The sequence below is a fragment of the Nyctereutes procyonoides genome, unplaced genomic scaffold (assembly GCF_905146905.1).
Source record: "Nyctereutes procyonoides isolate TBG_1078 unplaced genomic scaffold, NYPRO_anot_genome, whole genome shotgun sequence".
NCBI classification, from domain to species: domain Eukaryota; kingdom Metazoa; phylum Chordata; class Mammalia; order Carnivora; family Canidae; genus Nyctereutes; species Nyctereutes procyonoides.
This window is the reverse complement of record NW_026575125.1, coordinates 63,127,053-63,139,717: the sequence shown is the minus strand read 5'-3', so window position 1 is coordinate 63,139,717 and position 12,665 is coordinate 63,127,053. Positions and strand designations below refer to the sequence as shown.

General features: G+C 34.5%; 1 protein-coding gene across 1 annotated transcript; it reads right to left on the bottom strand.

The window, feature by feature from the left end:
• Nucleotides 1–1,089: 1,089 nt before the first annotated feature.
• On the bottom strand, nucleotides 1,090–12,259 carry CYLC1 (cylicin 1; the record flags this gene model as incomplete). The annotated part of the gene is made up of 5 exons (XM_055338051.1): nucleotides 1,090–1,227; nucleotides 3,025–4,716; nucleotides 6,078–6,196; nucleotides 8,090–8,122; nucleotides 12,247–12,259. Coding segments are annotated over 5 exons (1,995 nt in total), but the record flags the coding sequence as incomplete, so codon positions are not given.
• Between the last annotated feature and the right edge of the window lie 406 nt (nucleotides 12,260–12,665).

Genomic DNA, 12,665 nt, shown 5'->3' with positions numbered 1-12,665 from the left:
CCAATCATGAAATGGGCAAACAACATGAAGAGAAATCTCACAGAGGAAGACATAGACATGGCCAACATGCACATGAGAAAATGCTCTGCATCCCTTCCATCAGGGAAATACAAATCAAACCCACAATGAGATACCACCTCACACCAGTGAGAATGGGGAAAATTAACAAGGCAGGAAACAACAAATTTTGGAGAGGATGCGGAGAAAAGGGAACCCTCTTACACTGTTGGTGGGAATGTGAACTGCTGCAGCCACTCTGGAAAACTGTGTGGAGGTTCCTCAAAGTGTTAAAAATAGACCTGCCCCATGACCCAGCAATTGCACTGTTAGGGATTTACCCCAAAGATTCAGATGCAATGTAATGCCGGGACACCTGCACCGTGATGTTTCTAGCAGCAATGTCCACAGTAGCCAAACTGTGGAAGGAGCCTCGGTGTCCATCGAAAGATGAATGGATAAAGAAGATGTGGTATATGTATACAATGGAATGTTACTCAGCCATTAGAAACGACAAATACCCACCATTTGTTTCAACGTGGATGGAACTGGAGGGTATTATGCTGAGTGAAGTAAGTCAATTGGAGAAGTACAAACAGTGTATGTTCTCATTCATTTGGGGAATATGAATAATAGTGAAAAGGAATAGAAGGGAAGGGAGAAGAAATGTGTGAAATATCAGAAAGGGAGACAGAACATAAAGACTCCTAACTCTGGGAAACGAACTAGGGGTGGTGGAAGGGGAGGAGGGCGGGGGGTGGGGGTGAATGGGTGACGGCACTGAGGGCGACACTTGACAGGATGAGCACTGGGTGTTATTCTGTATGTTGGTAAATTGAACAGCAATAAAAATTAATTTATTAAAAAAAGAATAGACACATAGATCAATGGAAGAGGATAGAAAGCCCAGAAATAAACCCAGGATTAAATGGTCAATTAATCTAGAACAAAAGAAAGAAGAATATAGTGGGAAAAAAATCTCTTCAATAAATAGTGTGGAGAAATCTAAACAGCTACATGCAAATAAGTAAATAAAATTGTACCACTTTCTTTCACCATACACACAAAAAAAATTCAAAATGGATTAAAGGCTTAAATGTGAAACCTGAATCTATAAATTTCCTGGAAGAACATATAAGGCGTAATCTCCTTGACTTCAGTCATAGAAACATTTTTTCTAGATATGTCTCCTTTGACAATGAAAACAATAGCAAATTCAAATAATTGGTACTATACAAAAACATAAAAGTTTTGCACAAAGAAGGGAAACATGAACAAAACAAAAATATATACCCTAAAAAATGAGGGAAGATATTTTTAAATTGTGCAAGATCAGGACCTGAGAGGGTAAGAGAAACAAGAACAGGAACATGCATAAATGGCCACAGCTTTATTTGTGTGGCAAAAGCCAATTATTCCTGCCATTGTTCTGTACTGAAAACAGTACATGTTGAATACAGCAATGATGGTGGATATCCACGCCTGCTGAGGTCAGTTCTTCATCCTCTGAAGCCCCCTAGTTAATGCTTCTCTGAGACCCATGCCTATAGTTACATACACAGTTCCCTGCTGCCCCTCAAGTGATTGGTTTCTTGAGTTGTTTTTCCTTCCTTGCTTCCGCATACTTTACATTGTATTATAATAAGGCTGAAAACCAACCTAGACTCAGGGCTTCACCTTGGTGCCTGTATTTCTTGGTAGTGCCTGACAGAGTAGCCTCTTTGAGTCTCTCTTTTTCCCAAGATGTTGGACTCTGAGTAATCATTTCATCTCTCATCGGAACACACCATGTGGCAGCAAATCATATATCTGATAAAGAGTTAATATCCAAAATATGTAAACAATTTACACAACTCAAGATAAAAAAGAATGAGTTAAAATGAATCCAGTTAAAATGAATGAGCAGAAGAGATGCACAGACATTTTCCAAGGAAGACCTATAGATGATAAAAAAAACATATAAAGATGCTCAACATCACTAATTCTCAGGGAAATGCAAATGAAAATAACAATGAGATATCACCTGTCAAAATGGCTAAAATCAAAAAGGTAATTGAATTTAAATAAGTAAATAAATAAATAATAAATAATAAATAAATAAATAAATAAATAAATAAATAAAATAAAGCTAAGGAGTAAGCACACACAAAAAGATAAATAACAAATTGTGGTGAATATGTGGAGAAAATATATGAGAGAGAAATGGAGATCTATACATAAAATTTTATTGTAAACCAAGGATAGAAAAACTTGGAATAAAATGTAAAGAGAGATCCTCACGAGACTAGAAGAGGAACTAGATGCCCTTTGAGAGGGAATAAGCATATGAGAATGGGAAGGAAGAGGAGAAAGGGAGGGATTCAATTAATAAGAGAAGCTCAAAGTTAAGACTCAGCAATATCTATGGAAGCTCTGAATTTAGCACAACACAGTGGGTCAGTCCTATGATGCTTAGAATTGACAATAAACACTGTGTGAAATGAGAGGACATATAATAATGCCTGGAAAGCATGCAAATAAATTAAATCCTAGCCAAAGATCAGAGAGAGTCAGCAAGGGTGGAGAATATGGGGAACAGGAGCCCCTACATTAAATTGAGATGTCTACTTAAGCTTCTGTTACAGCCAGACTTTGGAGGAAGGAGGATGGTAGGAAATCTGGAGAAAATAAATTAAGAAATGTCTTTCTATCTCATTAAAATCTACCCCTGTAGAAGTTTTAGTCAGTTTTCATTTTTTATTTCTTAAGAATATAACAGTAAATCACCCTTGTAATAGTATTCTCCTTATAAATAATTTTAAATTTTTAAGTCACAAGTTAGTTTTGTGTCAATCTAAATATTATTCTTTTTGACAATTAGTTTCAACTCTTTTGAGTCCTTTTTAGTATTTTTGCTTATCTGTTAGTCCCTAACTTATCAATATTCCAGTAAAATTAAACTACTCTTAAGGAAAATATAAATTCAATCATTAAAAATAGTTTTCATTTTAGGTCATTTTTTTCTAAAATAAAACACAATAAACATACCAAAGGAGCATATCTTGGTTTTAGAGGCTCAGGAGGCATCTTGCACCGACAGAGACGTTTGATCTTGGGTGATGGTAGTAAAGGCTCACAAGGAGGTAGTGGTGGTTTTTCTCTTAATGGGGGGACTCTACCTGTACCTGTTTTTTTCCCCTTTTCTTTGAATGTAGTCTTTTTGGATGACATTTTGAATTCTCTCTTTAGTTCCAGTGTTTCCTTCTTTGAATCTGCAGATGTGGCATCAGATTCATCAACTCCTTTCTTTTTAGCCTCAAGTTTATATAGTGACTCTTCAGATTCAGCATCTGAACTTTTGAATGTCTCAGGCTTCTTTGAGTCTCTCTTGGAATATTCATCATATTCTGCATCAGTAGACTCTTGTTTCTTGGCATCTTTCTTTGAATCTTTCTTAATTTTCTTTGATTCATACTTATCCTTTGACTCCCAATCCGATTCAGTTTCAGTAGACTCTTCAGATTTCATTGCAGATTTATTTTTGTTTTTTTTTGAAATTCTCTTATCCTTTTTTTCATCTTGTTTACCCTTTTCTGAATTCCATTCAGATTCAGAATCAGCATCAGTGGACACTTCATCCTTCTTGGCATCCTTTTTCTTCTCATCTTTTTTTGAATCTACCTTATCCTTCTTTTCATCTTTCTTCCAATTCATTGTCTCCAATTCAGACTCAGATTCAGCATCAGTAGACACTTCATCCTTCTTTGTATCCTTTTTCTTGTCATTTTTCTTTGAATCTTTCTTAGCCTTCTTTGACTCTTTCTTTGCATCCTTTGAGTCAGCTGATTCTGCATCAGTAGTCTCCGTGTCTTTTTTTGCATCCCTTTTCTTGTCACTTTTCTTTGAGTCTTTTTTAGCCTTCTTTGGCTCTTTCTCTGCATCCTTTGAGTCTACAGATTCTGCATCAGTAGACTCTGTGTCTTTCTTTGAATCCTTCTTCTTGTCTTTCTTCGTACCTTTCTTGTCTTTCTTTACATCTTTCTTTGCATCTTTTGAGTCTACAGATTCAGCATCAGAGTTCTTTGCATCCTTTTTTGTGTCCTTCTTCGAAGGCTTCTTTGAATTATTCTGAGAGTAATTCTTTAACCACATATCAAGTTTCATGGATTCAGCACCAGACTCCTCGAAATAGAGTATGTAATCCATATTTGAACTATTTTTTGAACAAGTCTGTGATTTGGCATCAGAATTGTTCTGTGAATCCTTAGAATCCTTCTTTGCACATATGAAATCATTATCTGTCTCCTTGAAATTCTTTGACTCTCTCTTATCTTTTTTTGGATACATTGATATTGCCTCAAAATCATTGGATTCTGGGTTTATTGCTAATTTGGACTTTGACTTCTTAGATAGTTCACATGATACTTTTGATGGAGTTTTAACTGCTTTATTTCCTTTTCTAGGTTTCTCATCATTTACTGTTTTACAATCTGTAGTTGTGTCATGTGGGCTTTTGTTCTCCTTGGCATTTCTCTGTAAAGTTCCTCCTTTTTTGTCATCTCTGGACTTCTTAGATTCTCCATTTTCAGGATAAGCTTTAAGAGTATAAGGATTTCTGAACTGAGCCTGTCTCCTAACTGTTAAGTAAACAGATGGCCTTTGGGAAATTTTTTTTGAAGAATGCCTTATCCTTATATGAGCTGGCTTCTGAATTTCCTCTAATTTTCTTTTGTCATGTTTCTGAAAAGATTAGTTAGAATAATGATATACATTTTAAATAAGTTATATTTTTATACTGAAACATGAAAATTGTCTAGCTTTTCATTAACCATCTATTTAAAATGGAAAAAAAATATTTTCAACATTTTGTGTGTATTGTAGTATGTGAGATAACTCCATATTAGGAGCCAAATGACTATCAACCTTAGGAGTTTCTCAATGACTTAAATAGGGATTGGAGTAAGCCCACAATGATCCATGATATTTAAGGGCCCCTCCTCACCATTGACAGTGGGCTCCTCTTAAATCCCTATATAGGAGAGATCTTTGGAAACATTTTGTGCACCTTTCATTCTCATGTTAGCTCAGAAATAAGCTGATTCCCTTGAAATTTGTCATGACAATTCTTGTGACAACTGTTTCAGGCCTTACTTAGAGTTTTGCTACTGCTTTCAAGATATCTGAACAAATCAAGAGCCTGAGACCCTTGCCATTGGTTATTTCCCAAAACAAGGACATAAAATGAAATAAATATCAGATCATATTAATTTGTGCAGTGGTAATGTAATTATATTAACTCCCAATCCCAAATCTATCAAATCTGTTACTCATAATGGATACATAAACTAATTTTGCATTTATCTTTTATAGTCATTTCACTATTCAATAGGGATATCACCAGTCAATGAAATAGTCATATAGAATTAAAGGAGGACCATGAAGAGAAGCATGAAACTTGGATCACTACAGATGTAATGGATGGCATTTGAAGAAATTCATTGACTGTAACTCTGCTTTGGGTAATGCTTTTAAAACACATTTTGATATCATTAGGAGTGATATCAGATTTCACTTAAATCATAGTAGTTAAAATAATACAAAGTGTAGAATTGGAAAATAGAGAAAGATTTGATGTCTCCTTTCAAACATGTCCATCATCTTCTCTATTTGTAAGCTAGCTTTTCCTTTTCCTTATTAATGAGATAATGGTACTTTAAAAAAGTGGTAGAAAGCTTGAATGTCCCAATATCTAGTATCCTGAGTACCAGATTAAAGAAAATTAAGAGGCTCTGAAAACTCATCAACATTGGCTCATATTCTAAGATTTAGTTAAGATGTTTTGGCAGCTGGTAAACATTTTCTGAGAGATCCCACTAGTTGCAGTATTAGCTTCTGTAGCTTACACAGCCTACTACCTATATTATGTCTTTGAAAAGGAGAATTATGTATAAATAAAAGTTTATTTGAAACAGATGGAGACAATAGTAAATTTAAAAATATCTGCTTCCAAAAGGAACTAAAATTCAAACTATATGTTTTTATTTATGTTTATATATTATGTAAGCTTATATTTAGTTAACAATGACATTTTCAATACTTACAGGAACTGTGATTTGTGATTCTGAAGGTCTTGATCTCTTTTTTCTACCTGGCTGGAGTAGTTTGGGAAATGTCAAAGGAAAATAATCTTGATTCCATATTTTTTTGCTTGATTCACTTACTAAAATGAGTGAGTACAATGAACAATTTGCAGTTAATAGTCAGATTTTCATCAGCACTGAAATATTCTTGAGTAAGAAATACATTGTTTAAATTAAGGTAAATTTAAACTTAAAATATAGCTTTCCCCCTGGAGTCTGTAGTTATTTGCATATCAGGGAAAATAAAAGCTAATTTCCCCATTTAGCACTAAATTATGCATAAGAACACATTTGTAGCTTTATTTTCTGTATTAAACCAGTTTTCACAATTTTGACTTAAGTCATAGTACTTAAAAATACAAACAATTGGAATGGAAAATAGAGAAAAATTTAATATTTCCTTTCAAACATCTCCATCATCTTCTCTATTTTGTTGTTCTTTAGTCATTTTTGTTCTGTTCAAATGCTATGAATTCTATAGTTCCCATAATAACACAATGAAGAGCATAAAGTAGTCTGTAAAGTCTGTTGATTAAATCTAATTATTTATTTTAGTGCTCCTCTGATCTCAATGACATCCAAGCCACGGAAATTAGGGTTACATACCCAAATACGTACTTTAGTTCAGAGAATTCTATTTAAAAATGGCATATACACCCTTGAGGGCATCCAGAATAAAGTGATCAAACTAGGTGGATGCTCTAACATCAAAAGAAGAAATGATGAAGTAATTCAGAATAGTTCTCTTAGAGATAAGGAGACTAATGAGAGATGTGATCACTATATCAAATACTTAAAGAATTCTTATATGAAAGTGTAGTAGTAATAGTAATAACAGAATAGCTGTAATGCTAACACTTATATAGTGCTTACTATCTGTCAGACTGTTTTAAGCACATTTAATTTTCACAACCCTTTGAATTAGATAATAATTTTTATAATTGCTTCCATTTTATAGATATACAAAAATGAAGCACGGAGAGAGGTTAAATTGCTTACCAAAAATCATAAAGTACAAGAGCTAAGATTCAAAGATATTTTGGATCAGAGTCCATGCTTTTAATCACAATGTTAGAAAATTCTATGTATTTCCTAAGGGGAGGATTAGATTCCATGGGTAAAACTTATATCAGTGCAGGCAGATATCAGCTCAATATATAAGGAGACTTTTCCTTAAGTTGTAGCTGTCCAACAAAATGAAATGTCCATTTTCATGATTTTGACTATATATTTCTCTTTACTTTGGGTTTCAGAATTGTGGATTTTAAATAAAAGGAAAACTTATGCAATTAAGGTTGGTTTTTATAATGAGGAAGGAAAAACTATTTCCTTTTAAAATAGCTAGGAAAAAACCACATCAAGGTTAGAAATATTTTTTAAGATTTAAAAAAATTTAAAGATTTTTATTTATTTTTGAGAAAGAGAGAGAGAGAGAGAGAGAGAGAGAGAGAGAGAAAAGAGCACAAGCAGGGGGAGGAGCAGAGGGGAGAAGTAGACTCCCCACTAAGCAGGCAGCTAGATGTGGGACTTGATCATGACCTGAGCTGAAGGTAGGTGCTTAACTGACTGAGCTACCCAGGTGCCCAAGGTCAGAAATATTTGAATCAAACACACATTCCAACACACATACACATACACACACATATATAGGTACTTTTTTTTTTATTTACGATAGTCATACAGAGAGAGAGAGAGAGAGAGAGAGGCAGAGACACAGGCAGAGGGAGAAGCAGGCTCCATGCACCGGGAGCCTGACGTGGGATTCGATCCCGGGTCTCCAGGATCGCGCCCTGGGCCAAAGGCAGGCACCAAACCGCTGCGCCACCCAGGGATCCCGGTACTTTTAAATATTAAGAAAAATATCGGAGTATTTTATGCTCTATTACATTGAATGGAAGATACAAGCTATTTGTCCCTAAAATAATTGTAAATGTAATGTAAATAATATTGAACTTCAAAGACTCAATTCTTACTTGATATGGAATTATCATTTGTTCTGATGTTTACTTCTTGCCTGTTAAAAAAAAGCCTCAATTAAAGTTGTGCGGTATTTAAAGATAAGTAATAATAGTAATGTGTCAATAATAATTTATAGTATGATATGATATGATATGTTATGATATAATATAGAACATATATATACCAGTGATAATGTCTGGTATCAAAAAGACAAAAAATAAGTATTTGTGAAGTTATGGAAAAGGAAACACTTGAACACTATTGGTAAGAATGTAAACTGCTTCAACTACTGTGGAAAACAGCATGGAGATTTCTCCAAAAACTAAAACTAGAAGTACTGTATGATCCATCAATTCCACTTTTATGTATTTACTTGAGGAAAATAAAAACATTAATTCAAAAAAATATATGAACCACTATGTTTACTACAGATTTATAATACATAAGATATAGAAGCAACACAACTGTCCATCCATAGATAAATAACTAAAGAAGATGTAATATATATATATATATATATGAATATTATTCAACCATAAAAAGAATTAAATCTTTTCATTTGCAGCAACATGGATGAACCTAGAAGGTATTATGTAAAGTGAAATAAATCAGATAAAGATATAAAAGCTGCTATATGATTTTACTTATACTTGGAATAAAAAAAAACAATAAATATATAAACAAAAATAGAAACAGACTCATGGGTACAGAGAACAAGCTAGTGGTTGCCAGAGGGGAAAAGCGTGGCAGGATGAACAAAATAGGTGAAGAGGATTAAGAGGTACAAAATTTCAATTATAAAATAAATAATAGAGATATTATTTAATATCCATAATACCCTCCAGCTCCATCCACGTCGAAGCAAATGGTGGGTATTTGTCATTTCTAATGGCTGAGTAATATTCCATTGTATACATAGACCACAGCTTCTTTATCCATTCATTTTCGATGGACACTGAAGCTCCTTCCACAGTTTGGCTATTTTGGACATTGCTACTATAAACATTGGGGTGCAGGTGTCCCGGCATTTTACTGCATTTGTATCTTTGGGGTAAATCCCCAGCAGTGCAATTGCTGGGTAGTAGGGCAGATCAATTTTTAACTCTTTGAGGATCCTCCATACAGTTTTCCGGAGTGGCTGCACCAGTTCACCCACCAACAGTGTAAGAGGGTTCCCCTTTCTGCACATCCTCGCCAACATTTGTGGTTTCCTGCCTTGTTAATTTTCCCCATTCTCACTGGTGGGAGGTGGTATCTCATTGTGGTTTTGATTTGTATTTCCCTGATGGCCAGTGATACGGAGCATTTTCTCATGTGCTTGTTGGCCATGTCTATGTCTTCCTCTGGACAGCTAAATGTAAATGAATATAACTGGACCACCTATTAATGGGAAACACAAAAATAAACTCATAATGGACTAAAACCCTATATCTGAGACATGAAACACTTAAAATCCTAGAAGAAAACCCAGGAAAAACGTCTCTGACATCAACTATAACAAAATTTGTCTATATATGTTTCCTAAGGCAAAAGGAACAAAATCAAAAGTGCACTATTGAGACTTCATCAAAATAAGATTTTGCACGGGAAAAGAAACTATTAACAAAACTGAAAGACAACCTACTAAATGGGAGAAGACAAATGCAAATGATATATCTGATAAGAGTTTAATATTCAAAATATATAAAGAACTTATACAACTCAATACCAAACAAAACCCACAAGCAATCTGATTAAAAAATGGGCAGAAGACCTGAATAGACATTTTTCTAAAGAAGACATTCAGATGAGCAATAGATACATCAAATGATATTCAACATCACTAATAGTGAAATGCAAATCAAAACCAATCAATGAAATATCATCTTACAGCCTTTAAAGTGGCTAGAACACAAGAAATAAAATTTGAAAAGGGAGAATGTGGAGAAAAAGGAACCTTCCTTATACATTCTTGGTGGGAATGTAAATTGGTTTGGCCATGATAAGAGTATGGAAGCTCCTCAGAAAATTAAAAATTAAAATACCATATGAGCTAAAAATTCCACTACTGGGTATTTACAAAAAGAAATAAAAAATATTAATTCTCAAAGATAGATGTGCATTTGTTTATGCAGCAGCATTTATAATAGCCAAGATATAGAAGCCGACTAATTGCCAATGAATACATCAGTGGATAAAGAACACAGGCACAGGGGGTGGGGCAAGATGGCAGAGGAAGAGAGTCCCCAAGTCACCTGTCCCCACCAACTAACCTAGATAAATTTCAAATCACCTTGAAAAACTATGGGTTCAACCTGATATTTAAAGAGCGAACAGCTGGAATGCTACAGAGAGGAGTTTGCACTTCTAACAAGTACAACTAGTTTTAAGCCACTCTGTACTGAGTAAAATGACTAGAAAGAAGAACTTGCCACAAAAGAAAGAATCAGAAACAGTTTTCTCTCCCACAGATTTACAAAAGATGGAGTACAATTTGCTGTCAAAACCAATTCAGAAGCACAATTATAAAGCTACTGATGGCTCTGGAAAAAAAACTTTATGCTTTTTGAATCCTTTATGGATTCAAGAGACTTCATGAATGCAGAATTTAGAAAAAATCAGGCCTAAATAAAAATCAGTTGAATAAGAAGCAATCCAAATTGGAAATCCTAATGACAAGGGTTAATGAGGTAGAACGAGTGAATGACATAGAAAACAAGTTGATGGCAAGGAAGGAAGCTGAGGAAAAAAGAAAAACAATTAAAAGACCACGAAGAAAGGTTAATGGAAATAAATGACAACCTCAGAAGGAAAAATCTATGTTTAATTGGGGTTCCAGAGGGTGCCGAAAGGTACAGAGAACCAGAAATCATATTTGAACAAATCATAGTTGAGAACTTCCCTAACTTGAGGAGGGAAACAGGCATTCAGATCCAGGAGATAGAGAGATCCCCCCTAAAATCAATAAAATCCGTTCAACACTTCAACATTTAAGAGTAGAACTTGCAAATTCCAAAGATAAAGTGAAGATCCTTAAAACAGCAAAGACAAGAGATGCCTAACTTTTATTGGGAGAAATATTAGATTAACAGCAGACCTCTCCACAGAGACCTGCCAGGCCAAAAAAGGCTGGGAGAATATATTCAGGGTCCTAAATGAAAGAAACTGCAGCCAAGAATACTTTATCCAAGGCTCTCATTCAGAATAGAAGGAGAGATAAAAAGCTTCCAATAGGTAGAAACTGAAAGAATATGTGACCACCAAAGCAGCTCTGCAAGAACTATTGACTCTGGAAAAGAAAGAGGAAGCCCAAAGAAATAAGCCACAAAGAAAGGGACTGAATAGGTATTACGATGACACTAAATTCATATCTTTCAATAGGAATTCTGAACGTGAATGGGCTTAATGATCCCATCAAAAGATGCAGGTTTTCAGACTGGATAGAAAAGCAAGACCCATCCATTTGCTGTCTACAAGAGACTCATTTGAGACCTATGGGCACCTCCAGACTAAAAATGAAAGGTTGGAGAACAATTTACCATTCAAATGGTCCTTAAGGAAAGCAAGGGTAGTAATCCTCATATCAGATAAATCAAAGATTATCCCGAAGACCATAGTAAGAGATGAAGAGAGACACTATATCATAATTAAAGGATCTATCCAACAAGAGGATCTGATAATCATGAATATTTATGACCTTAATGTGGGAGCTGACAAGTATATCAATCAATTAATAACCAAAGTCAAGACATAGATAATAAATGCTTATACTGGGAGACTTCAACATGGCACTTTCTGGAAACAACAGATCTTCGAAGCACAACATCTCCAAAGAAGCAAGAGCTTTAAACAATACACTGAACAAGATGGATTTCACAGATATTTACAAAACTTTACATGTAAACACAACTGAATACATATTTTTCGCAAGTGCACATGGAAATTTTTACAGATTAGACCACATATTGCATCACAAATCAGGTTTTAACCGATACCAAAAGAATGGGATTGTCCCCTGCATATTTTCAGACCATAATGCTTTGAAACTTGAACTCAATCACAAGAAGAAATTTGGAAGCAATTCAAACACGTGAAGGTTAAAGAACCTCCAGGTAGAAGATGAAAGGGTCAACCAGGATATTACAGAAGAATTAAAAAGATTCATTGAAACTAATGAGAATGAAGATGCAACTCTTCAAAATCTTTGGGATACAGCAAAAGAAGTCCTGAGAGAGAAAGACATTGCAATGCAAGCATCCCTCAAAAAATTGGAGAAAACTCAAATACACAAGGAAACCTTGCACCTAAAGGAACTAGAGAAAGAGCAATAAATAAAACCTACACCCAGCAGAAGAAGAAAGTTAATAAAGATTCGAGCAGAAATCAATGAAATAGGGACCAAAAGAACTGTAGAACAGAACAACAAAACCAGGAGTTGGTTCATTGAAATAATTAATAATATATATAAGCCATTAGCCAGCCTTATTAAAAACCAAAGAGAAAGACTCTAATTAATAAAATCAGGATTGAAAAAGGAGAGATCACCACCAATACCAAGGAAATACAAATGATTTAAAAAACATATTAGAGCAGCTGTATTCCAATAAATTG